The sequence below is a fragment of the Apodemus sylvaticus genome, chromosome 15 (genome assembly GCF_947179515.1).
Source record: "Apodemus sylvaticus chromosome 15, mApoSyl1.1, whole genome shotgun sequence".
Lineage (NCBI taxonomy): Eukaryota > Metazoa > Chordata > Mammalia > Rodentia > Muridae > Apodemus > Apodemus sylvaticus.
Genome location: NC_067486.1, coordinates 71,051,285 through 71,063,455, shown reverse-complemented (window position 1 = coordinate 71,063,455; position 12,171 = coordinate 71,051,285). Strand labels below are relative to the sequence as shown.

Genomic DNA, 12,171 nt, shown 5'->3' with positions numbered 1-12,171 from the left:
GTTACCTTTACTACAAGACGGGCTTTACAGAATAAGATAGGAATGATGCTTTAAGAGTTCCGTGGACTGAGTACCACCTGCAGAACACATGAGTTCGGTTCCTAGGACCCACATGGGAACTCACAATTATCTATAACTCCGATGGCAAGAGATTCAACTCCCACTTCTGGCTCTGTGGGCACACACATGGCACACATACATATATATGCAAGCAAACACTCATACACATGAAATAAATGATGTTTTAAAATTCTCTGCCATCTCAGATTTGGCTTACCTTTAGATCTGGCTTTCGAATGGCTCTGTTTATGACATATTCCTCATCTGTAATGAGAGGGTGGTCAGGAGTGAGACCAGACGTGCTGCTCAGTGCTGACAGGGAGATCCATATTACCTTTTTCCAAGAATAAATTTTGAATTCATCCTGGGGAATAGACATCAAAACCCCCCAGGAAGTTAAGAGAAGGTCATCAGGCTAAAAGTCATTCTGAAAAACATCATTTTGTCTAATGTCATGAGTTATGAAGCTAATGAACATTCTAGACAGAAACATATATAATTGAAAGGTGGCATATGATGTCTTTGAATCATAAGAGACAAAGATTTGTGCTTATTTATTAAGGAATGTGGACAGAAACATGAGACACTAGCACCCAAACTGAAGCCAGGGAGCAGGAGGCACATTCTCAGACAAGAGCAAGCTTTCTCCATGACCTTCCAGTCCAGCTGGCAATCTCACCGGGAAGGAAACAAACCCCGTGTGTTTCAAGGAAATATGTGCCCCTCTGAATGTAAGAAAAATCTAATAAATAGAATCTCCCCCATGTTTTAAGACTTAACTCAAAATCCACCTTTCCCTGAATAGTCTCACAGACACGCTCCCTCTTAAAGAAAACAAAATGCTTTTCTAAAGGAGCATCACAGTGACTCTGGAAGGTTCTCCATTCTCAATTTTCTTCTAGATCGCCTTGAAGTAAGGATCAAGGTTTGCTGACAGTAAGCTGGCCCTTGATGGTCCTCACTGAGACTGAGAGACCCCCCAACTCAATGTTTTTAGACCTCTAAGCAACTAGCCCATCACAGAGTAACTTGTTTTTCTGCTTTCAGCTTGAGAAAGATAGCCCACCCTGTTCTAGTTCCAATGTTTAACTATACAATGCCCCAAGGACGTTTGCTCCAGATAATCTCTAACCTTCCTTACTTCCTCATTCTGTACTTCCCCATTCCGTGCATGTTTTGTCCTCCACCCCTTGCCTTGTGAATTGTGTCCTCCAACCCTTGTCTTGAGATTTTTTCCCCTTTAAATACCCCTGACTTCAGTTGCACAGGGTCCTCAGTCCCCTACCCCTGCGTGGTGTATGGCTGTGGAACCCAGAATTCTGGAATAAAGAAATCCTCATGCTATTGCATCGAGACCGTTTCTCTAGAGTGATTTGGGAGTCGCCTTCCGAGGCATGGGGTGCTGGGGCACCCTCGGTTTTGGGGGGTCTTACAAGACCAGCTCAGTGACAGTACAATGCGAAGCTGAAGAACATTGTGCACAGAGGCAACTGACCATATTAAGGTACTGAGCGAGGTGGGATTGAAGAACAGCCCTTATAGCGTGACTCCAGTTGAAATCATTTCCCTTCTCACTTGACTGGTGAGTTCCTCCCAGAATGAAACTAGGAGTACATTCTTGGTGAGCTAATACAAACCACATTACTTCCTTGGAGACTGGTGAGATTCAAATAGCAACTGCTTTCTGAAGAAGCAATACACACCCATTTTATTGACTGATGAACTCAAGCTAAGAATGAAGATGATGGGAGTCTAGCCCAGATGTTTATGAGTGGGAATGTAGCTCATATCTGATGAAGTTTATCCTCAACACACACACACACACACACACACATACACAGTCGCCTTATATAAAGATACCAGCATTAATTAAATTATGCAAGATGTAGCAAGGAGAAGGGGAAGTAGTTGTATTTGGGTCTGGTCTGTTGGTTATCCTTAAGAGAAAAACTCCCTGAGTCCTCATTCCTGCTATTTCCTGGGTCAGGAACACAGTTCCTCTCTTTTCTCCTCAGTAGTCTCATAGATCCTAACCATCCTTCAAGGTCCAGCTCAAAAGTTCACATGCTGTTAACCATCCTGGTTTCTCTGAGTGAGGTTTCCTCTAAATCATCAGAGGACTCAAAGTCCTTGCCATCCTGTGCTCTTTGACATCCAACTTACTGTGTCTCAGAGTTCAGGCAGGGATGCTGTCAAATGTATGTCTGTGGTCCTAACAAGCCTAACTCAGATTCTTAGAAGGAGAAAGAGAGAGACAAGAGATAGGGACTGGGAGTAATAAGCGATTGCAAAGGGAAAAGTCAGGAACAGGGAAGAAAAGAGAGGAAAGAGAACCTTACTACAGCTTTAAAAGTCACTGAATTAATCACTAAATAAATGAATGAATAAAAACAAGTGAAGGGGCTGGACTCATTGCTCAGTGGTTAGGAACACTGGGTGCCCTTCCAGAGAACATGAGTTCAAGCACCAGCACCCACATGATATCTCACACCCTCTGTAACTCCAGTTCCAGGATCCAATAACTTCTGGCTTCCATGGGCACTATCCATACATGTTTTCTCAAGCATGCAGGCACACAAAACACCCATTAAAAACTCATTAAAACACTCATTAAAAACAAAACCCAACATATTGGGGGGAAAAATCAAAACAGTGAAATTGGATATTATTCCATGCAAGGGGAAGATAATAAAATCAAACACACATTGGACATAGTAATATGCAAAGTCTAAGAATGGTTGAACATTGTAGAGAGCCGTATTGGGGTGCTATGCCACTCGGCAGGAACTTGACATTGGCCAAGGCAAAGTTCCTTTCCCAGCCTTTGAGAAGGAACTCCTGTGCTAGCCATAATCCTGCTCCACCTAGGGTGTAGAGCTCCAGACCAAGGCAAAGTCCATTGTTCTCCAAGGACCTGCAGTTTCCTGAGAGGCACCAGCCACCTGACACTAGCTACCTGCAGAGTAAGCAAACAGGTTCTGCAAGAGTTTCCAGACTTTGAGGGAAGGGTTCCCTCCCCTACCTGTATATATTTGGAGGCCCCCATTAAACTTGGAGCCTTGATCAGGAAACCTATTTATCTTGGCTTCAATTTCCTCTTGCCACCCCTTTCTATCCCCAGCTTTCCTTCCAGGTAACCCGTTCAACATAACTGTGGGCAGTTATAGAACATGGCTGAATTACTAAGCATCTGAGCTAAAAGGTGTGTTCTAGATGTTACATGATAGATGAGCTAATTGGCATATTGTAGGTGTTATATGGTAGACATTCAGGTCTCTAGAAGCTATATTGACATGGTTAAATATTACATAGCCTGGTCTTTGACTTCATTGGGTGTAGAGAGAATATCTTGTGTATTGTATGGATGCATCATTTGTTAATTAAAAAGTCAGTGGCCTATGACTTAGGCCAGATATGGGAAGTGGAACATCTGGGATATTTTTCTGGGAGTCTGGTGAGGGAAGATTCACCCGGGAAGATATGAGGAGCCTGAAGCGTGGCGTGTGAGCACAGGTAACCATCCACGTGGCAGAATGTACTTAAAATAATTGGATTATTTTAGTTATGATCTAGTCAGAGTATAGTATAGTATAGCTATATGGCCACAGTATTTATAAATATATTTTGAAATTGAGTCTTATTTTTAAGAACATGGAGCGGTGGTGGTGCATGTCTTTAATCCCAGCACTTGGGAGGCAGAGGCAGGGGGATTTCTGAGTTCGAGGCCAGCCTGGTCTACAGAGTGAGTTCCAGAACAGCCAAGAGCTACACAGAGAAACCCTGTCTTGAAAAACCAAAAAAAGAAAAAAAAAGAAAAAAACAAAACAAAACAAAACAAAAACATGGAGCTGGAAGGAAGACCCAGACTTAACTTCTACAGTCAGGCCTTACTGTAAGAAGAACTACGGACACAAAGCACAGACCCAAGTAGCCCAAGGTACTCCTCATCTCTCATCGTCATCTTCCCAATGGACAGAGACCATTACAGAAAGCAACAACGGTTCAAAATGCAAACAGCGACTGTCTGTGGAGTGCCGAACCCCAACAGATACATCTACAACACAACTCCAACACGTGAGGTTCAAGGAACAGTGTGGAAGGGGGGCAGAAAGACTAAAAGCCAGAGGAGCGTGGCATCTATTGCTAGATTATCTTCTACGTAGGGCAAGGAAGCTGCACCTATGGAATCTTAGCAATACATCTGCCTAAACAAGAGCTGAACAATGAAACCATCATTTGGCATGCTCACATGAATGGGAGAAACGTCACGGGGCCCCATTCTAGACGAAGAGCTACAGGAAATTAATGACTTCTGGGAGAGGGAGGCTCGGTCTTCCAGGATGAGCCCCTAACTGGTTATCTAATACCAAGTGGTCGACTCTAACACGTATACTTATCAGCAACACTAAATAGACTCAGCAGGTTTCATTTACATCTTTATATATTGTGTCTATGTATATATACATATAATAATTATTATTAAAGAACAAGAATATTAAAGAGTAGGTAGGAAGTAGATCTAAGAGGAGCTAAGGGTAAGAGATAGGAGACAAATATGATCAAAATATTCTACATAAAATTTAATAGAAATATTACACTTAAAGAGAACAGTTTCTAATAACGATTGCTAAAGCACTTAGCATTTATTATATTCAGACCCATTGTGCTGCATGTCTAGAATTTTATTTAATGTTTAAACCCCTGGGAGGAAGGCACTTTGTCCCCCCACTTTATGAATGAAGGAGTAAAGGCACAGTTGGTTTAGAACCAGGCTTTGACCCCTCTCTATTTAACTTCTTTAGCAGGCCCTCTGAGCCTCTGGTGATCTGAGCTTCACTAAATACACAACTTGACACAATTGTTGTATCCGGATTAACTGGTATTGCCAAGGAACAGAGTTTCTGCTTAAAAAAGGGGGGGGGGGCTGGAGAGAGGCCAGCAGGTAAAAGCACTCACTGCTTTTCCGGAGAAGGCAGGTTCAGTTCCCAACCCCCACGCAGTACCTCCTAGCTTCCTGTCTCTCCTGTTCTCTCTCAAGTGAGGACCAAACTAATCATCTAAAACAGTGTATCTCACCTGTGGGACCACTAAGATCATCAGAGAATACAGATATTTGCATTATGATTCATAACTGTAGCAAAATTGTAGTTACGACGTCTCAATGAAAATAATTTTATGGTTGCAGGTCACCACAACATGAGAAGTGTATTAAAGGGTCACAGAATTGGGAAGGTCAAGCACCACAAGCACCACTGCTATAGAAGGTCTGAACTTTCTATACCTCAGTTTTGTCAAGCAGGTTTGCACCATTTCGACAAGAGAATTAACCAGATCAATTCCTGAATCTAAAAGAACAGATTCGCAAACCACTGCAGAGCTACTTATGTTTGACCTGGGCAGACAAATTGTTATTTCTTGAACTCCTGTAACCTTCTCCTTGTCAACCTAGAAATACCAGTTTAACTTTGATAGCTAACTTGGAAGTGAAATCTGTCACTTATCATGCTCCATTCATTTCTGAAAACCACTTCAACTCTTAGAGTTTAAATCAGTGTAATGGTCCTCAAGTTTAGACCAGTCCTGTCTTGTGGTCAGGCCCCCACACACAAAATGTACTTTTGAGCTTGCCTTAGGAACAAAAATGATCCATTACAAAGGTGCAAAGAGACACTAGAAAATGAAGACTTTTCTCTTAGAAGTGAGTTCTGTACAGTGCTAAATCAGTGACCTCCATATTACTGAGCTGAAAGAGTTTTGTATTAACTGAAATATCGCCTTTAATTACAAAGTACGTAAAATGAGGAAACAGAGGTATGAGACTCTAGAAAATAATGATGGCCATCTAGAAAAGAAAGACCACAAAAGCCTGGAGAAGGGCACACTAGAAGAGCCAAAGGTGAAGAAGCACAAATATATATATATATATATATATATATATATATATATATATATATATATATATATATATATATAAAGAAAAAGAAGACTAAAGATAAACACTGAGATCGAGACAGCAGGCACCAGTGATTTTCAGGTACATACTCTGAGGCTGACCTCCATAGATAGACACAGGAAGAAAAAGAAGAAAAGGGAAGGCATTCGAGGAAGTCGGAGGTCTTTATAAAAGATGTTGAGATGCATTTATTGAAGCTCTCAAACTATGAGGCCATTGCCCATTTCTGGAGAACAGAGGGCACGTTTCCACTGGCTGATGGTCTGCCTGTGGAAGACAGCAGCCCTTTCCTGGAGAAAACAAAGCATTTAAGGATGGAAAGATGGCCTGACAGATTCCATCTGTCAGAGTATGGCCAGGGTGCTAAAAAGCCTTGGTCTCATAACAACAAAATTACATTTTAACCATTTCTCAATTTCCCTTATTCTAAACAGATTCTTTCTACACTGCTGAATGTTGTAAATTACCGTGTATATAAAATCACACTGACAATAATGCCCTGGCCGTCTAGAAAAAAAAGACCACAAAAGCCTGGAGAAGGGCACGCTAGAAGAGCCAAAGGTGAAGCCCTGGAATAGACCATCTCAAATGCTGCTTGACCACAGACTCAGGTTGACTCCTTGTATCTCCTGTAACATTCCTCCACGCCAGACACTTGTGCATGGCCAGCAGGGAACCATGAACTTCAAAAGGACAAGCAACAGTACATCTCTGGAATTTAAAGACTTATTTAAAGATCCAAACTCTCAACGAGACCTTCAAGGGCTTCCTCTGCAATGTCTGATACTAGAAACTACTTTGCCTCACATTTTACTTGTATTCAAGATTTGAAGATGTATTTTATAGACAAGTTCTGTTTTTGAATTTTGTGGAACTATTCCAATCAATTTACCAGTTCTGAATGAGTATTTGCATTATGAATGTATAATCCAGACATTATTTGTAAGGCCCACAGTATGTTTTGTTTTTACCTAATACTTTTTTATACTGTGTCTCGTCATGACAATATGATATTGGAGTCTGAGTCGTCAGCTTGATCCCTTCAAGTTTCTAGTTACAGACAAAACTCATACTGTGATTTTATTTTTAATGTGGATATGCTATAAAACTATGACACTTATGATTCACTGGTCCTGCATCAGGGAACGGAAGTGGGAGAAGACTGTATTTAATACAGTGTGTATCTGAATAATCTGTATGGTTTATACAGCCTGTGTTGTTCAGAGGTGTCTAAAGTTGATCTTTGTTTTTTTTAAGATTAAAAAAGCACTTGCCCCACATACATACATATATAGATAGATAGATATATACAAATATAGTATGTAATATTTATGTAGTATATAATATATATTACATATATACATATACACATATACATACATATATATAGCATGTAAGATGTAAACAGTATATAAATGGCAGGAAAATTAAAAAAAAAAGGGGACATAGAAAGTCCTGTGTGTTGGAGAGATCAGGAGTAGGCAGTGTCGCAGTTTTGCTAGGACTTATTGACCAAAAAGGTGGAGAGGCATAAAGCAAACAACTTATATGACAAAGGTCTGCGTGTAAGAAAGTGGGAAGAAGAAAAGGGGTACACAAGGGACGAGGGGGGACAAAAGAGAAGGAAGAAGATGATGGGAAAGGAAAACCCAGACTAGCTCAGCCTGTCTTCGGAGTTCTGACTGAGAGTCCTGTGTGTTTATTGTCTTCTGAGCAGACAGTGGAGAGTGGGTAAACTCTCTAATCATCGGCAGTCTCTGGAGCTGCAGGTAGTAAGAGCTAATCCCTGTCCCTAGAATGCCTGCTACCATTAGTGACCTCCCTCACACTTCATACATACTTCATGCACACACACACACACACACACACACACACACACACACCACAGGCACATACATGAGGTCTACACTACACAAAGAGGGAGGAAATGCTAAGCCCTCACTTCCCTAGAGAGGCAGTAGAGAATGGTTAAGTATCTTCATGTTATAGAATAAATCACTCACACACACACACACACACACACCAAATTCGCATGTAAAAACCCTAATTTCCAGTATATTTGGAGACAGGCCCTTGAGGAGGTTGACTAAGGTTAACTGAGGTCACAGATGACAGACTACTCCAGTAGGAATGATGTCATATATGATAAGGAAAAGAACCAAAGGTGTAAGAAAACAGGAGAGGCTGGGTGGCAAGGCGAGCCTGCAGACCAGGAAGAAAGCCTTCACCAGAAGCCAGCCCAGCTGTACTGCCTCCCATGCGAGTTACAATGTTGACGGTCCTGTGTTCCAAACAAGACCTCAAAGCAGTTTGTCAACACTTGGCCTTTTCCCAGAGGCCAACTCTGTTTCAGGCTGGGTGTCTAATGGAATGGGGACATGGTCTCAGGAGAGAGAAGGTGCGTGCAAGAGGACCATCATGCCATACCTCCTTCTTCTCACACAGCGTTTGGCTCAGTCTTGGATCAAAAATGCTAGTGGAAACCTATGTCACAAAGAAATACTGGGCACCTGCTGTGACCACAGGCCTGGGGGAGTTTAAGGGATTGGAAAGTAAGCCCTGACCACTGGCTTCATGAAGCTCATAACCCAGCAGAAAGAAAGACAGCAGTCAGCACATGGCTTCATCAGAGAGAAGCAAGAACAACCTAGGGCTCGGGGAGCGGAAGACTGGGGCTCACACCCTTTCCCACGTGGGTTCATCTGCATCTGCCACCCTCCATGTGCCTGTTTACATTGCCCAGAACCCATAACATTTATGGACCTTTGAAAAGCCCTTCATGGTTTTGACTTGGTAAAATCTTTCTTATGTACTCCTACTGTGACCATTCATCTTCCCTAATTAAGCGGCTCAGTAGTAGTTTCATACTCATTTGGGTAATCTGAGGAACTCCATGTATGGTGCCTTTGTCACTATATACAGCCCACCACCACCACCACCAAATACCTGCCCAAGAGCTGGGCCCTCAGCCCGCATCAGCTGGTGCAGAGGAGGAAGGGAGGAAGAGATGAGGGACCTGTAAGCACAAACACTATTACTTAGAGACACCCCTGCTGGACCTGTAGCCTTCAGGGTGGCATCAGCATGGCTGCTTGGCAGGTTTCTGAGATTGTATCTAAAGCTCCAGCTTTGCCGCCTTCCACCGGAACATCAAAATGAAGTGTCTTGATTTAGGCCTCATATCTGAATCTCACAAAACTCTCCTCTGCAGACCATGGGGCTTTGTATGTGTGACATACAATGACAATGAAGGGGAAAGTATTGTCTGCCATTATAACGACGATTTGGAAATCACCAGGAACATTTAATGCACAGCACCGATGAATGTAAATCATGCTATTTGCATAGAAATGAAGCAACACTATAGAAACAGGTTAAAATTCGCAATTGGATGATTGATGAATCAAATGCACTTTAAAAATTATGAAATAAGATTGTAATTACACTCATCTCTTGGAAAGAGAGATAAAAACCTCATGCTTAATAATAAAAAGAACTGAAAATAAGCTGAATACTGAGGATTTCCAGTAAGCACATCACAGCATTTTTTTTATGTAGAGAAATGACTAGTTAATCAGTATCTGTGATAATAAACTGCAATCTTACCGGCAGGCTTGAGATTGATGATAAATGTCAAGCACTGATATTTTAATAAAACGAAGACCAGATATACAGTGCACTTTTGGGTGGGAGTCACTCCATGCTCCAAATAGGTACTTGCTTGGATCTGACTATTGCAAAATAATTCAAACAAAATATTTTACGTCGTCATTTTAATGCAATAACCTAGCAGTAGACTTTTAAACTATTGATGCTGAGAGCATATTTTTCTCTAAGTCTCAGATAGTTAGAACGTTGGAAATAATTGAGTTCTTGTCTAATTACATAAAGGCCAATTTAGAAGCTCATTTATTTGGAGAGTCTCTGGCATAACGAATCCATTTAAGATGACACATAAGAGCAGGTAATTAAAAATTAAAGTTGAAATCAAGATGGAAAAGGCAAGATTGGAGGGAGTTAAGGCTTCACACTGATTAGTTCTGGAAGAGCAGTGGGAGGGACTTGAGAGAGTCTCCTGATTGAAAGAATGGGACTCCATGATGGGCATGGCTTCCAGAGATACCAGGGAAGTGATGAATCTTTCCAATGTATGTTCATTTGCAAATACAAGCACAGAAAAATGAGAAGAGGCCACCTGGCTGTGCAAAGAGAGGTTTCTAGACTTCTAGTCTCTGAGCACTTCCTCCTGCACAGGCATAGTAAGCCTGCTAAGACAAAGAAAAACACATCATCTAGATGAGTAGATATGCCTTGAGAATGGTAGGATCTCTTGCACAGAAAGCTTTTGGAGGTTCTGGAATAATACACACAGAGACACATACATACATACACACACACATGTGTGCACACAGAGATACATACACCACACACATATACACATGACCCACACAGAGACATCAAACACAAACACTTACACACAGGCACGCATATACATATGTACACACACAAACACAACACACACACAGCACAACACACACACATACACACAAACACACACCACCAGCCTTTGATTATCTAGTTAACAGTTTGTAAATGGTTTTCATTTACATAACCAATCACCTCCCATCAGCTCAAGAACTACTAAATACTTGACTAGTCACTAGTCCCATTTCACAGAAGGAGTAATCAACATTCTGAAGACCTGCTAACAGACTTTACAGGCTAGGACAGGGAGTCTGGCTTTTGACAGTCAATCCCACAAGGTGCCATCTGCCTATGCCTTGGCACCTTTCACCATTTCTACTTGTTAGTCATCTTCCTCCTCTGTGTTCCCTTTCAACCTGCTTTCCCCCACTAACGCCTTCATTTTCCTGAGTCCTTTTTCTTTCTCTTTTTTCTTATTGAATATTATCTTCATTTACATTTCAAAAGCTAAAACCATTCCCGGTTTACCCCCTCCCCCAAAATTCCCAATCCCTCCTCCTACCTCCTGCCTCCAAGTATATGCCTCTCCACCCAACCTACTCCCACCTCCCTGCCCCCCTCGATTTCCCTTTGTTGGAGCATCTATTGAGCCTTCACCTAACCAATTCCTCCCACTGATGTCTGACAAGGCATTCCTCTGCCATCATTTTTGGATGGAGCCATGTGTACCCCTTGGTTGATGGTTTAGTCCCTGGGAGTCCTGGGGAGTCTGGGTGGCCAACATCATTGTTCTTCCCATGGGGCTGTAAACCCTTTCAGCTCCTCCAGCCGACCCTCCAGCTCCTCCATTGGGGACCCCACACCCAGATCGATGGTTGGCTGCTAGTATCTGCCTCTTTTTGTGTAAGGCTCTGGCAGGGCCCCTCCAAAGACAACCATGACATGCTCCTTTTGGTATGCACTTCTTGTCGTCCATAATAGTGTCAGGGTTTGGTGACTTTATAGGATGAATCCCCAGGTAGGGCAGTCTCTGGGTGGCCTTTACTTCAGTCTCTGCTCTACACTTTGTTTTCTTTATTGCTCCTATGAGTATTTTGTTCCCTTTCTTGGAGGAACCAAAGCACCCCCACTTCAGTCCTCCTTCTTCTTGAGCTTACCATGGTCTGTGAATTGTAACTTGTCTATTTTGAGCTTTTGGGCTAACATCCACGTATCAGTGAGTGCATACCATGTGTGTTCTTTTGTGAATGGGTTACCTCGCTCAGGATGACACTTTCTAGTTCCATCCATTTGCCTAAGAATTTCATGAATTCATTGTTTTTAATAGCTGAATAGTACTCCATTGTGTGTGTGTGTGTGTGTGTGTGTGTGTGTATATATATATATATATATATATATATATATATATATATATATATACATACATACATACATACATACCACAGTTTCTGTATCCACTCCTCTGTTAAGGACATCTGGGTTTTTTCCAGCTTCTGACTATTATAAATAAGGCTGCTATGAACATAGTAGAGCATGTGTCCTTATTACATGTAGGAGCATCGTCTGGGTATATGCCCAGGAATGGTATAGCTGGCTCCTCAGGCAGTACTATATCCAATTTTCTGAGGAATTGCCAAACTGATTTCCAGAGTGGTTTTACCAGCCTGCAATCCCACCAACAATGGAGAAGTGTTCCTCATTCCCCACATCCTCTCCAGCATCTGCTGTCATCT

At 42.0% G+C, this 12,171-nt stretch overlaps 1 protein-coding gene across 3 annotated transcripts in view; it reads right to left on the bottom strand.

The window, feature by feature from the left end:
- Atp13a4 (ATPase 13A4) overlaps positions 1-12,171 on the bottom strand; it is a 132,204-nt gene that overhangs the window by 63,757 nt on the left and 56,276 nt on the right. For all 3 annotated transcript variants that reach the window (XM_052158491.1, XM_052158493.1, XM_052158494.1), the window contains exon 3: positions 278-424. In XM_052158491.1, the coding sequence (XP_052014451.1) occupies positions 278-424 (147 nt within the window). The remainder of the gene's footprint in view (positions 1-277; positions 425-12,171) is intronic.